Below are 13,510 nucleotides of genomic sequence, written 5' to 3' on the forward strand. Positions count from 1 at the left end.
AAGCCTGAAACTGATCAACCCATTTCCAGTACTTGTTTGTCAAATTTCAGAAATCCTTTATGGCTCTGATATAAACTCCTACATACTATTAATACAGACAACATTAAAACTAGAGGAGTACCGATACATTTTCTTTTGCTTTTAAGTTCACTGCTCTTATCTCACTGGTAATCTCAGTTTCTGCAACTCATAGGCATAGACTAATGTGTTTCTACAGGCTGTCTTCAACACAACTGTGTTTATCAAAGCAAATACACTGAACAAATGAGTGTATGTCACTGTTTGGTGCCCACAATTTTGAGAAATATAGATCCATCCAATATAGCACCTGATCCCCTCCCTAGCTGCTTTCATTTGCCCATAGAAATGGACAAAACCTTCACACTGAAGCATCAATAAAGCATGTTGTAGACAACACACCCTCCTAGCAGGGGACTGCTCCTCAATAGATTGGCAGTTCTGTCCACTGGACTTGAGCAGATAAAACTCTCCTGGGCTATCACATTGAGACCCATAATACTACTTTGGAGGGGAAAAAAAATAAAGTTGACCAATGCTACAAGCTCACTTTATTCAATGCTCAAAGCAGTCTACCCCCTAGAGATTTCCTACATGATCCTATGTTTGTCCTGACTTACAAATGTTAGCTTTGACCTTGTCTGAGCTGCTATGGGCAGCATATGGTATAGGGTAGATTTAATTGTACTTTTCTCTCTGTGTGCTAACTGGTCCAATACTAATAAAACCTGAATCAAAATCCCTCTGGAAAGCAGAAAACATTTACATTAACACCACCTGGTTGGTGTAAACTTTGCAAACCGAATATGTCTACGTTTATGTAAAAATAGACTTTACATGTTATTCCTTTTAAAAGGTACCTTAGGAAAGTAAAACTGGATTGATATATTTCATCTGAAGTAATCTGCAAAATTTTAACACTTATAGCGATATGTGCTATCTTGATATTCTAATTCAATGTGCTATGAAATAACACTAACAAGCAAACTCCCCCACCACGCCATGTATTTCTAGATAGTATTTTATACACATTTTGGAGAAATGGAGAAAATAACTTTACTGAGGAACTAGTTCATCTCACTCAGGAATTAGTTATAATTTTCCACTGAAAATGTGAAAAACATGAATGATCTTCAGGAACATACATCATAATTTATGTTTGTTCTTTCCTTCTCTGTTTATCAACATTGTAACAACTTGGTATGGCAGAAGCTGAAACTCCTTCATAACAAATCCCTCTCTATGAAATTTTGCCCTACACTGAGGAAAACATAAGAGTAACTACTTACATACTTAGTAACTAAACATAACCTCCTGGGACTGAGGTACCAACTTCATTCATACTGTGAACAGTACCTGGATTATAACAACATTCTACTAAATTATGTCATCTTCAATAGTGGCATTAAAAGCTGTACAAAATAAACTTGTAAAATTAAGCAAAAATGTTTCTTCAAGGGATTTGATATTGTTTGATATGCAGTAAAATTGACATATTATTCTCTATTCTACCAAGTTTTTAAAACAGTTCTCACTCACTGCTTATTTGACTACCTAAGATAGTAAAAAAAAAAAAAAAAGTTCATATAAATAACATCATACATGTTTTTAATTTTCAGGTGTCATTCCGGAAAAAGCTGAGAACATTTATTTGTTTTTATCTCAATAGAAACACAAACAAAAACTGTATTTTTTAGACCTCAATTGGTTCCCTTTTCTACTTTACAGGGCACGAACAAAGAAGCACCAATAAAATAGGTTCCCTTTAAAAAAAAGAAAACAAAAAAAAAGGTAGAAAGCAACTACCTGTAGCCATTAAAAAAGCCTGTCAGTACATGCCATTAATTTTGCCTCAAAGATCTGATTTTTTCCGTCAAAGGATATGAAGTTAGCACCTAGCAGAAATGAAAGGAGAGGTGGAACTCAATAGACAAAATTGCTTAATATTTAATCACGCTTTTTCTCAATTTGAAAGAACACTCTTTTTGACTTAATTCAACCTTGCTTCCTCCCAGCCCCCAATGTATAGTTGGATATTCTTCCCCGACACTAAGAAAATCATTTCTGGATATCAACAAGTGCAGAAAAAAGTAAAAAAACATGCAGTTTTCTAGTTTAGTATAAATAGCTAATGCAGTCCTCCAACACAGAGAATAAGTTCATCTGCTTAGTTTTTAATTTAGGGGACACACTATTCAAAATGTTTCTTGTTACATATTATATAATACACATATCGGTAGTGTTTTATTGCTTAGTAGAGGATTTATGCTAAAATTCTAATTTTCCCTACATACTTCTCTTCTGTAATATACGTTAAATTACCAAATTAATCCCTTCAGACAGCACGAAAAATCACATTTAATTTGTACATTTTTACTCTACTTCCATGTAAATGTATCTCAAACCTCTTATGATCACCCACTCTTTTTACCGAGCAGTATTTAGAAGCATCTTTTTCAGTTTAATCTTATTTTGCCTATGTATTATTTACTTTGCTAACTCTTTTCCCACTTTAAGGTTAAAAATATCTTTCAAAAATATAATTTACAGATGAAAATGTAATACTGGTTTCTGCATGTCATTTACTACTTGCATTTTTTGCATACAAATCAGCATTTCATACAGTTTAGTAGATAGCAGAAAGTATGCTATCTAAAGTCAAAATCACTATTCAAATAAAATCTCAAAACACGAGCCAGATGCCATTATCTGCTAAGTGATGAAATGATACAAATGAAAGTAGTAGCACTTCAATATGAACTGTGGTCTTGAGGTATATAGTCTTCCCTAAACGTGGAGAAGTTCACACACAATCCTGAATATCAAATTAAAATCTCTCTCATTTGAAGGGTAAAAGCATTAATGGAAAGCAAAACATGAAAAAACAAACAAACAAACAATAAAACCCCCAACCCAACACACACTCTGCTTACATATATTTGAATGAAATAGTAATTACATTCTTTATTCTAATTTATAGAATTATTTGGGGGGATAAAATACTGAAAGGTGCGAAAAAGTTTTTAAAAAAATCACAATCCAAACTTAAGGCAACATGATATGGGATTGTCATATGATTTGTCATCTATTTACTAACTCTGCAAGATCATAAAGGTCACCTCTGACCTATAACAGGCACATGCTATCAATTTTCAAGCCATCCTCCCCTACAGCACCAGGACTTCCATCTACTATAAGCCTGGAAATGCTTAATAAGATCAAAGCTTTTTTCCTGCTACAGAACAAAGAGAAATGTTGTAATAAGGTGATCTGTGCTCAAGAAAGAATAAAAATCAGAACTCCATTCAAAATCATACTCCTTTTGCTTCAGGGGTATTGTATAGTTAATTTTACTTAAGTCTAATATATATCTTCACATAAAACTTCAAAAAGACTGTTTTAACTTAGGAGCGGACATGAAAGAAAAATCATTTCACATTTGAAAGACAGCTGGTATTGATATGAAAGGAAAAGAAACAGATCATGCAGTTTCACTTATTTCCCCACTCTCTTCCCAATATCTTTTCTCTCATCCAAGAAGCTCATACACCTAGTTTTTAAGGAGTTTAAAGATCGTTAGTTTGATCATCGTTAATCAGAAAACCTTGGCAAAAAGTTTACTACTAAATAAAGGCAAAACTCACACAAGCTTATGGGACAAGAAATAAAAATGAAACTGATCTATATTACTGATCTATATACATTCCTTTAAAGACCAAGGACAAGCCAAAATCATATACAAGTAATATGAACATAAAAATGCTTAAACAAAATGATTGTGCAAACACTGTATAAAAGACTCCATGACACATAAACCAGATTTGTGTTTTGTATTCTGCCATACGATATTTTAACATTTTAAATTAATATCAATTATGAAATAAAATATATCATTTAATACATAGCAAATTAAAATATAGAGGAATTCAAAGATTCAGTTTTAATTTTTTCAAAAGCTGGTGAATGTCCATTTTATTTTGTAATCTACAATAGTTCCAATAACATTTTTTCATTTTACTTAAAATGATTTTGGAAAAATCAAATCTTAAACAAGAGCTTAATGCTTGCTTACAATTTGAGATGTACTACTTGATTCAAATGCCACCATTCTCGGCAGCATGGCACAAAATCAGTACAATGACCAGAATCCAAAACTATGAAGCCGGTCACTAAAACAGAAGTCTATCAAGTATAAGCAAAAATGTAGTATTTTGTAATCTTCAGGAAGAACATGGATTAAAACCCTTCTACTGCACTATTAGGTACAAAGTCTATTGAAAATGTTTTACTGTAAATAGTGATTCAAGATTGTGAATCAGACTAACTTTCCTGTATAGGGTCAAAATGCTAGTTTGATTGAAAGCAGATGGTATAACAGTAAAGTTAGTCTCTGAACCTCAAACTCCAAACAGGAAACGCAAGCCTTACTGGCTGACTGCTTCCCTAATCATTCCCAGAGATTCATACTTGTTATTTTTATAAATAACCACAAATTCTTTCATCTTTTCTCCCTGTTGTACAAAGCAGCCAATAAACCTAAATGTTGTTTTTTTGTTTTTTTAACTATCAGAATCCCCCACCACCACCACACACACCATTTGCAAACAAGGAGCTCACAGATGGTCTTTTAAAAAGAAAATACATTAGAAATATTATGCAGTTCAATGTTAGGTTAATGTTTTAAAAATTACAAACGATGAACTTAACTGTATCTTATCACACAATGCCAGTCTTACAAGTCTTCTAAAATATGCAAGTGAATTACATCAGCAATCTAAATGTACTTTGTTAGACTAATCTAAAAACACACGGGTTTCAGTAAGTGCCTATTCAGCTATGTCAGCCACTTTGAAACTATATGAACAAAGGAAAGCACCCTTACCGTTTTCCCATTGTAGTAATACATCAAAGAATTGCTGCCCATTCCAGGTACAGGGTATGCACAATACATATTGATTCTAAAAATGACACAGTCTGCAGTTAAAGTGCACTGCTTCTCTCCAAGACATCCATCCACCCGATCAAACAGAGTAATTCTTCAGTACTATGTGTACACACATGGATCTACTCAAAAGGAACTTATGCAAAACAGGACTGAACCATCTCATATGAGGAAGAGGGGGTGTGAGAGAGAGACATACACTGTAATCTCTATAAAATTCTGTCAACTCCCCGTTTTTAGTCATAATTCCAACCAGCAAAACGCTTGCAAAAACAATTCATTTACAACAGTTAAGATGCACAGATTTGTAGCTACCAATACACTGAGAAATTATTAGCTTTGGCCATACAAATAAAATACTACAAAGGAATAACAAATGGAAAAATCCTAGTTAATCTTCTGTTTTTTGTTTTAATTCAATTAGAGCACTTGTGGCAGTACATAGAGTCATAGCTTGATGCAACTCCAGTGACACTACCAGCTGGCTCTGTCTAAAGTTGCTTCCAACTTTGACAAACACATCACAGAGCAATCATGAACTGGAAACACTGAATCATATGTAACAAGAAGGACTAGACAGTTAAGCCTTCTACATAATCACTTCCTGGGCCAAAAAGTATTATGTCCCAATTAATTAAGTATCTCTGCTAGGCCATGGGTTGTTTCTAACTGGGGAAAAAGTATATCCTCTTAAACAAATACTGTATGGCTGCCAAACAAAAGAAAATACAGTATGTCATGTTCAGTTAAATATATTATATATGCTTCAAACAGACAACTATATAAAGGTAAATATTTTAATATTACAAAATCCAAATTTCAAATTTAAATTACATAGCATGAAAAAATATGAGTAAGTTTGGCCACATTTTAAACATTTTAGGCTATAAAATACATTTTTGTGAAAAAAACATTTTTTCCCTCTCTCATACATGTACACATACACACACACACACACACACACACACACAGACAAGAGAACTGGCAGAAACATACAATTTTAGTGTTAATCTGACAAAAATATATTGCACAATATATTGAACACATATTACACAGAATCCCTCAATACACACACATTTATAGTCTATTCTTCTCTAAACTTTGTGAAGAATATGAAATTCCCTCAGTTTGCTTGATTAATTAAACATATAATATGAAAGCCAATACGCAAGGAATGAAGTTACCACGGGGAGGGGGTAGGGGGGGAGGAGAGTAATACGAAAAGCAAAGCCCCCTTTGTATGTTACTTAGTACATCAGGAAACTCCTAATCCAAGTGTTTGTACATAAATATGTTTATATTCTACAGATGAGTACAACTGGCTGTTAAAGAATGTGCAGGGTCCAGTGAGCCTCTTAAAAAAAAAAAAAAGTCGAAGGAAGAAAAAAATTACAGCAGAAAATCTTTCCCACTCTCTTTGCCAAAACTGTGAGTTTGCCCTGCCTTCCCTTCTGTCCAGAACAGAGAACATACAGCAGACTAAGAAAAGAAGGGGTAACATTCAATTCAGCCATGTGTAGGGAAAGAAAGCAAGCTGCAGAAATTAGGATACCTTTGACAAGCACCTTTGATGATGGGGAAGTCATCTAATCACAGAATGAAATTTAGCAAAGAAAACATCCCAGTAAGCTGAAATACTATGATCATGTGAGACTTCCATTAGGTTTTTGTACAGTGTCCATCACCTTAGTAAATAAGCACTGCAATATCTGTAAGTATACAGAATATATGCAGATTAGACACAAAAGTTTAGTCAGTGACACGCACTAGCAAAACGATAGAAGCATGATAGTTAAACTACTGTGATTATTCCAGTTTTAAATTAGGAGGTTCAGAGATATCCTGAAATGCAAATGAATCAAAGCATGTGCATTTTTACTGTTTAGCTTGATATGTTGGTCAGATTGTTGCTTTTAATACATACATACACAGAGGGGGAAAAAAGGTAGAAAATGCAGCAATTTAAAAGCTAATGAACCAAATTTGAACCAAACTCTTCACCAATGCAAAAGACTAAGCAGCAGCTGCAAAAAAGAACATCACTGTACATGAGACTATTAAAATGCCAAGCCTGCAGAGTGACTTGCAACTTCCTCCTTCCCCCAGGGATCACAAAGCCCCATTTCAGTCCCCAGAGAACTCTGTAAGAAGCTTTGATTTACAATTAACAATGCCGTTCCTTAAACCTCCTCACTATGTTTAGGCTTCTGTAGACGTGATATGCTAAAAGATCTTTAGATCTCTTAGACATACTGCTTCCCTAAGTATATAGTACTCCAGGATTAAAATGAATTATTTAGAACAATGTATCTTTTTATATTCAGGAAACACACCAAAAAAGCTATAGAACAGAAGTCCAATTTTATTTTGGAAGAAAGAGGCAGAATAAAAGCATTTTCTTTTTTAATTAAATAGTTCCAGCACATAAACTTTTATAGTGTTTAAAAATGTTTTAGCAGTGGTTAGATTCAGTTCTCCAAAACAAGGATGGACATTAATGTGTATCTTGTAAAATCAACTACTGGGTGTGTGCATGCAATGATTTGATTATTGTTGAAACACTTCGGGGAATTAAAACTCAGTATTTTACTAAATGGCATACGTGTTTCATCTTTCTTGCAGTTCATCTTCCAAAGTTGCACATAAAAATAGTAAACGTTAAAAGCGTGAAGGCAATATTAATTGGTATTGTTTGCTAACTTGAGTAACATCTGTTTAAACAAGTACATTGCTGAGGCTCATCAACACACAGGTAAGCTAGTGTCAAAAACAGCACAAAAGAGTAGGTCTCATTCAAAATGCTGCCTCTGGGCAAAGATAGAATAAAGACAAATACTCCAACAATACCGCTCTGACTAGAAGGATTTACCTCTGACAAACCAAAGGAGTAACAATTTCATCATACTGTGTGGGGAATTAGCTATTTTACCGGAGCAGCACAGGTACACCTATATGCACTGCATTGAAAATTATCACTGTGGTATATGCCTATGGCACCAAAATACTATTTCCCCAATACATTGTCACCCAATGTATCATATTTTGGGATCAAATTATTCTGCTTTCAAGCATGTCAGATGGTTATGAGTTTTCTTTAATCTCACAGTTTACATTGCCTAGAGATGATGACAAACTGACATATTTTATAATTTGGCAAACTGCACAATTGTATCCTGGTGTTGCAATTATATTTTGCATAATTGCAGCAAACAGCACTGGATATACCTATAGAAATTTCAAACAGTAACTACTCCAACGTCCAAAAAAAGTTCTCTTTGTGTATGTCTGTGTTTTATTTTTTATTTCACATTTATTCTGAGCTGCAGCTGCACTGATTTTTTTCCCCCCTTAAGAAAAGCGTATTACGGTGAAATGTATCATATCTGGATCAGTGATACAGCTATTACAGTCAATACCGTTATTTATTCTATTTTTCCATAGTGACAAATCAAGGGTTAATCTTATGACTCAGTCTGACAGAACTAGTCAGCTGGAGACAGGGCCAATTTTTTAAACTTGATTTCAGACAGACATGCCGTCAGCAGAGGAGCACTGAATGGACATGCACTTTTGTAGCCTGAACGGTTTCCATTCACGACTATGGACGGTATCAAAAACAATAACCTGTGTGTTTCTGTGAGTATATAAAGAGATTATGATCTCTGACGCAGAGTGAAATGCTGACCTAATAATAAACTAAACTACCTGTTTAAGAATGTTCTCAAAGATTCATTCATTTTCAGTCTGATTTTTAATGATACTTGCTCTTTAAAGTCCAGCTGTTTTGTCAAACGTAGAATTTAGTCTATTTTCTTATCTTTGTCCAATTCAAAGACACACAACAAAACACACACCGCAAGAATGAGTCACCCACCTTTTTAATGGGTTTAAAACTACCACTAAGTTGACATCATAGAGATCATTGGAAATTACCCTTTATAATATACCAGAGATAGGCAGAGGATCTCATATCTACACCACAGAGCATATCCTCTATTCAAAACTGTTCATAAATATGACTTAAACATCATATCAATGTTTACAATAAAATGTTGTTATATTTATTGCTTGTTTTATTATTTCTAATATTATAAGAACTAAAAACATTTACATTGAATTGTGTACTCTTCCCCCCGCCAATAAAAGTTATTTCCCCACCACCAAAACCAAATATCAGATAAAATATAATGAGCTTCCTGATGGAGAGTCTGTTTTTCCCAAGGACTCAAACAGCAGCTTACAAAGGAAACCTCGAGTAGGATACCATTAGCTTATTTTTTCCTTACTTCTTTGGTACTGCTTGCTAGTTGAAAAATGCTCTTCAATATTCGTGCACAAAATCTTTGAACCAAGGATTCAGAAACCAATTCTAAGATTCTCAATGAAAAAAACTCCAAATGTGTTTACTTCTAAACAAAACGTTTATGATGATTAACTAGATCAAGCCTGGTGAGATGAATACCTATAAATTATATCGTCAGCAGGCAATTAAAACAGATTCAAACTTTAAACTCTCTGAGAATTGCATGTAGCTACTTCTAGAGGAGAAAAACAGAAAAGTATGCATTGTCTAGAAGACAGACCTCTACTCATATAAACATTTAAATAACTAATAAATTAAAAAATCCTGAAAGCATGCCATCATGTTATTACGCAAGGGGAAATTATCCATTTATCAGATACTCTATAGTGAAAAGATGCAGCAGCTTGCAACTCCACAATAATGCTTTTAAAAAAAGAAACAGCCAAGAATAGAATAAAAACAAAATTGATACAAAAATCATAATATTAAGTTAATGGGGTCCAATTAATTTACACTAGTGTACTTTCAAATCTATATCAAAGTTTAGTAGTAAAAGTTTTACTGTTTTCCAGTTCAAATGGTTGTTTTTAACTTTAATATCTATATTTCCACAAATTAAAAAAATTACCTGATATTAAATAAAAATAAGATTACATATTAAACCAGTATACAGCATTCCAGAAAGTAAACCTTATACTATACATTGATATCAGATTTCCAAACCAATTCCATGATGGCTACATGTAAAAACAGGAAACAATAATATTTTAAAAATAAGAAATTATGTAGTCAGAAAATTGAGTTACAACAGATGGGAATGGCTTTCCCTCTCAAGTACTATACATTTTCAGCATGCGAGTTATTTTATATATTTAAATAGAAATAAAGATGCTTCTCATTAGGTGAATTATTGTAAGAGCTAATGAACAACAGCAAATTCTATCAATTCCTCATATTCAGGTATTGTACAAATATTCCTTATTAGTGATACTTTCTTATGGATTTATAGTAAATATAAAAGCAAGGAAGGTATTCAATATGCACCATTATTCCCAGCTTCGGAAAGCTTCAGAACTGTGCTGAAGATTTTAGATATTTTGTAAAAACAAAAACAAAAAACCCAAGCAGTTTAATAGATGGCTTTGAAATGTCCTCAGGTATATCTCCCTATGAGAAGCACTTAGTTACACACAATTTCATTTATGACAAAATGTACGTATAAATTTGTTTGTTATCCCTGACAAATGAGTAAGGGGTGTTACCAAACAACAGTACTTCCTATTGGGCCAAACAATCACCACTCCACAACATGATAAAAAAATGCAGGCACATTATAAATATCAGATGTGAATTAAATAAGAGATTTTAAAAACTTTCCAAAGTAAATGATTCCATGCTTCTGTTACTGAAAGATGTAAAAGATTAAGTAAGTTACACATCTCTCCATCATGAACTTAGTATGACCAAGCAAATGTATTTGAGAAATTAAAGGGAGATAAGGGGTCCCTCTGCTGGTCCAACTCTAGTATCATTTTGCTTTATTTTTTATTTGTTGCTCAAGTGCAATATGTTTAGCATTTCTCACTTATTCCCCAAAGTGATATATAGTAACATAGCTACTGATGCAGTTTTAAAATTTTCCAGTAGGTGGTTCTATAATCAAAACCCTGCTCCATAAGAAAAACAGGATTTTAATCTATTTAATAAATTAGCATCATAGAAGCTTTAGGAAATTTTATGTCAAAGTGTAGGTAGCTAGCTGTATAGAAATATAAGCTCAGAGGCACATTTCCCCTCTTTTTTTTTTTTTTTTGGTTCTCTGGTTTACTGCCTGGCAAAATTCTTCAGCAAACGAAGGTGTCTGGATGATCTGTCAAAAGCAAATGACAATCCTTTCGTCATCTATAGCTAGGGATCTAGCTAGTACTCCCTTAAGGAATTTTTTTTTTTAATAGGTTACCCAAGTTATCACAGCTAATGTCATGAAGTCTTGTGATTACATCTCCATGATTGTACAACCTGTTTTCTTTATAGCCTTGAAGTGCTAAACCTCAACATCACAAGAAACTCAATGGTACTAAAATGTTAGGCAATTTTAATTCAATTTTAAATTTATACTCAGAGACTAGAACCAACATCTGCATCTTTGTCTTAGGATGACAAGTGAATCTGTAGTCTAGAAAACTTAGGTCTGAAGTTAGAATCATAGAATATCAGGGTTGGAAGGGACCCCAGAAGGTCATCTAGTCCAACCCCCTGCTCAAAGCAGGACCAAGTCCCCGTTAAATCATCCCAGCCAGGGCTTTGTCAAGCCTGACCTTAAAAACCTGTAAGGAAGGAGATTCTACCACCTCCCTAGGTAACGCATTCCAGTGTTTCACCACCCTCTTAGTGAAAAAGTTTTTCCTAATATCCAATCTAAACCTCCCCCATTGCAACTTGAGACCATTACTCCTCGTTCTGTCATCTGCTACTATTGAGAACAGTCTAGAGCCATCCTCTTTGGAACCCCCTTTCAGGTAGTTGAAAGCAGCTATCAAATCCCCCCTCATTCTTCTCTTCTGCAGACTAAACAATCCCAGCTCCCTCAGCCTCTCCTCATAAGTCATGTGCTCTAGACCCCTAATCATTTTTGTTGCCCTTCGCTGGACTCTTTCCAATTTATCCACATCCTTCTTGTAGTGTGGGGCCCAAAACTGGACACAGTATTATTACAGTATTATATTACAGTATTATGGACAAAGTTTATTCAGGGGTTTAGACAGTTTTTATTTCAGTGCAATTCTTTTCAACAGTAACCATTTTTTACTGGCTATTTCTGATAATTACATGGTTAGATCACAGCCAAAGCAGCCTGTCTAGCATTTGTATTGATCACGCAACCAATCAATTTAACAACATGAACCAGGTAAAAGTCATAGATATTACCACCTATTACTCTTCTAGCAGACTGCAAAGATTTTCAAACAGCCTTCCCACCAAAATCACAGTGAACATTATCAAGTGACAAACTAAGAAATAATCTTTTACTTATAAAAGCTTTCCTTCCCCGCATTTGTTGTTGTAACAAAGAGCATCATCAATAATGGGGATGAACTGGCACAGTCTGCCGTAAAGCGGTAGTTACAGCAATAACATATAACCTCTTTGTAAAGTTACACAAGCTGCAGTCTAATCATGTTTGGTTTTATTAACATTTTAAAGATACATATAAATTTAAGACCTTTCTATTCAGATCTCAATTATAATTTAATAGCACTTAAACACATGCATCTGGGATGCTGTGAAAACTTAAACAGATTAGCTAATGTCAACAAAAGGCCCTTACAGCAAGTCCTGAAGACAGCTAAGGAGACCTTCTGGCAGATATAACATGGAAGGGAATTCTACAGACGTGATCCCTGATCGAAGCCAGCTCTGCTTTGGCCCAGTGCAGTCAGAGGATCAGGACAGACAGCCTGGATAACTCATCTGAGTTCAACTGTGTGGAAGGACATTGTTGAGAGATGATCACTTAAGTACCCTCGGCCTAGATCAGTGAGTGCTTTACAGACTGTCAGCGAGACCTTGCAACAAACCAGTTTGCTACTTACTGACAGCTGGACATCTCTGCTTCCTCCACTTCCATAATCAAGGAGCAGACAGGAACTCACATGTGACTGACTACTACTGCTTCCAGATCAATTTCAAGGGAGGCTCAAGTAGAAATGAATTACAATAATCTAGCCTGGAGATGGTGAAATAATAAAAGGCCTAATGAGGTCCATCACACAGAAAAAAGGGAGGGACTGCTTGGAGATGGAAACAGTTACTGCTTAAGAAGAGTAGGGTCTCAACAGTAACATTTCTTTGGTATGTTACAGAATTTTGTGGCCTGGACACTTTAAATATTTACTATTTATTACTACTTTACAAACAAACAAAAGGCAAGTTCCTATCCTGAGGAGCTAACACTTTGATTCAGACATAACAAAGAAAAGTGGTGATGGGAGTGTGGAAGGACAGGGGATGGAGGTTACCCAATAAGTAATCATGAGTTCTATGTAATCTACCCACACAATTTATTGGAATTAGTCAACGGGATGCTCTCAGTTTGCCAGTCAGGGAATTTTGCATTAGACCTGGCCACATCACCTATCGATCTCAGAACCACCTCAACATAAGAATGGCCATACTGGGTCAGACCAAAGGTCCATCTAGCCCAGTATCCTGTCTTCTGACAATGGCCAATGCCAGGTGCCCCAGAG

General features: G+C 34.7%; 1 protein-coding gene across 16 annotated transcripts in view; it reads right to left on the reverse strand.

Annotated features, from left to right (window-relative positions):
• Positions 1-13,510, reverse strand: part of TCF12 (transcription factor 12) — a 283,318-nt gene that overhangs the window by 44,406 nt on the left and 225,402 nt on the right. Inside the window, exon 1 of one of the 16 annotated variants that reach the window (XM_027818769.3) lies at positions 4,901-5,069. The exons of 13 other annotated variants lie outside the window; for them this stretch is intronic. In XM_027818769.3, coding sequence (XP_027674570.1) covers positions 4,901-4,969 — 69 coding nt within the window. In that variant the 5' untranslated portion in view covers positions 4,970-5,069. Of the gene's footprint in view, positions 1-4,900; positions 5,070-13,510 lie in introns of those variants that run through there. 2 more of the 16 variants (XM_043524153.1, XM_043524154.1) reach the window with 2 other exon arrangements.

The sequence above is a fragment of the Chelonia mydas genome, chromosome 10 (genome assembly GCF_015237465.2).
Source record: "Chelonia mydas isolate rCheMyd1 chromosome 10, rCheMyd1.pri.v2, whole genome shotgun sequence".
NCBI lineage: Eukaryota > Metazoa > Chordata > Testudines > Cheloniidae > Chelonia > Chelonia mydas.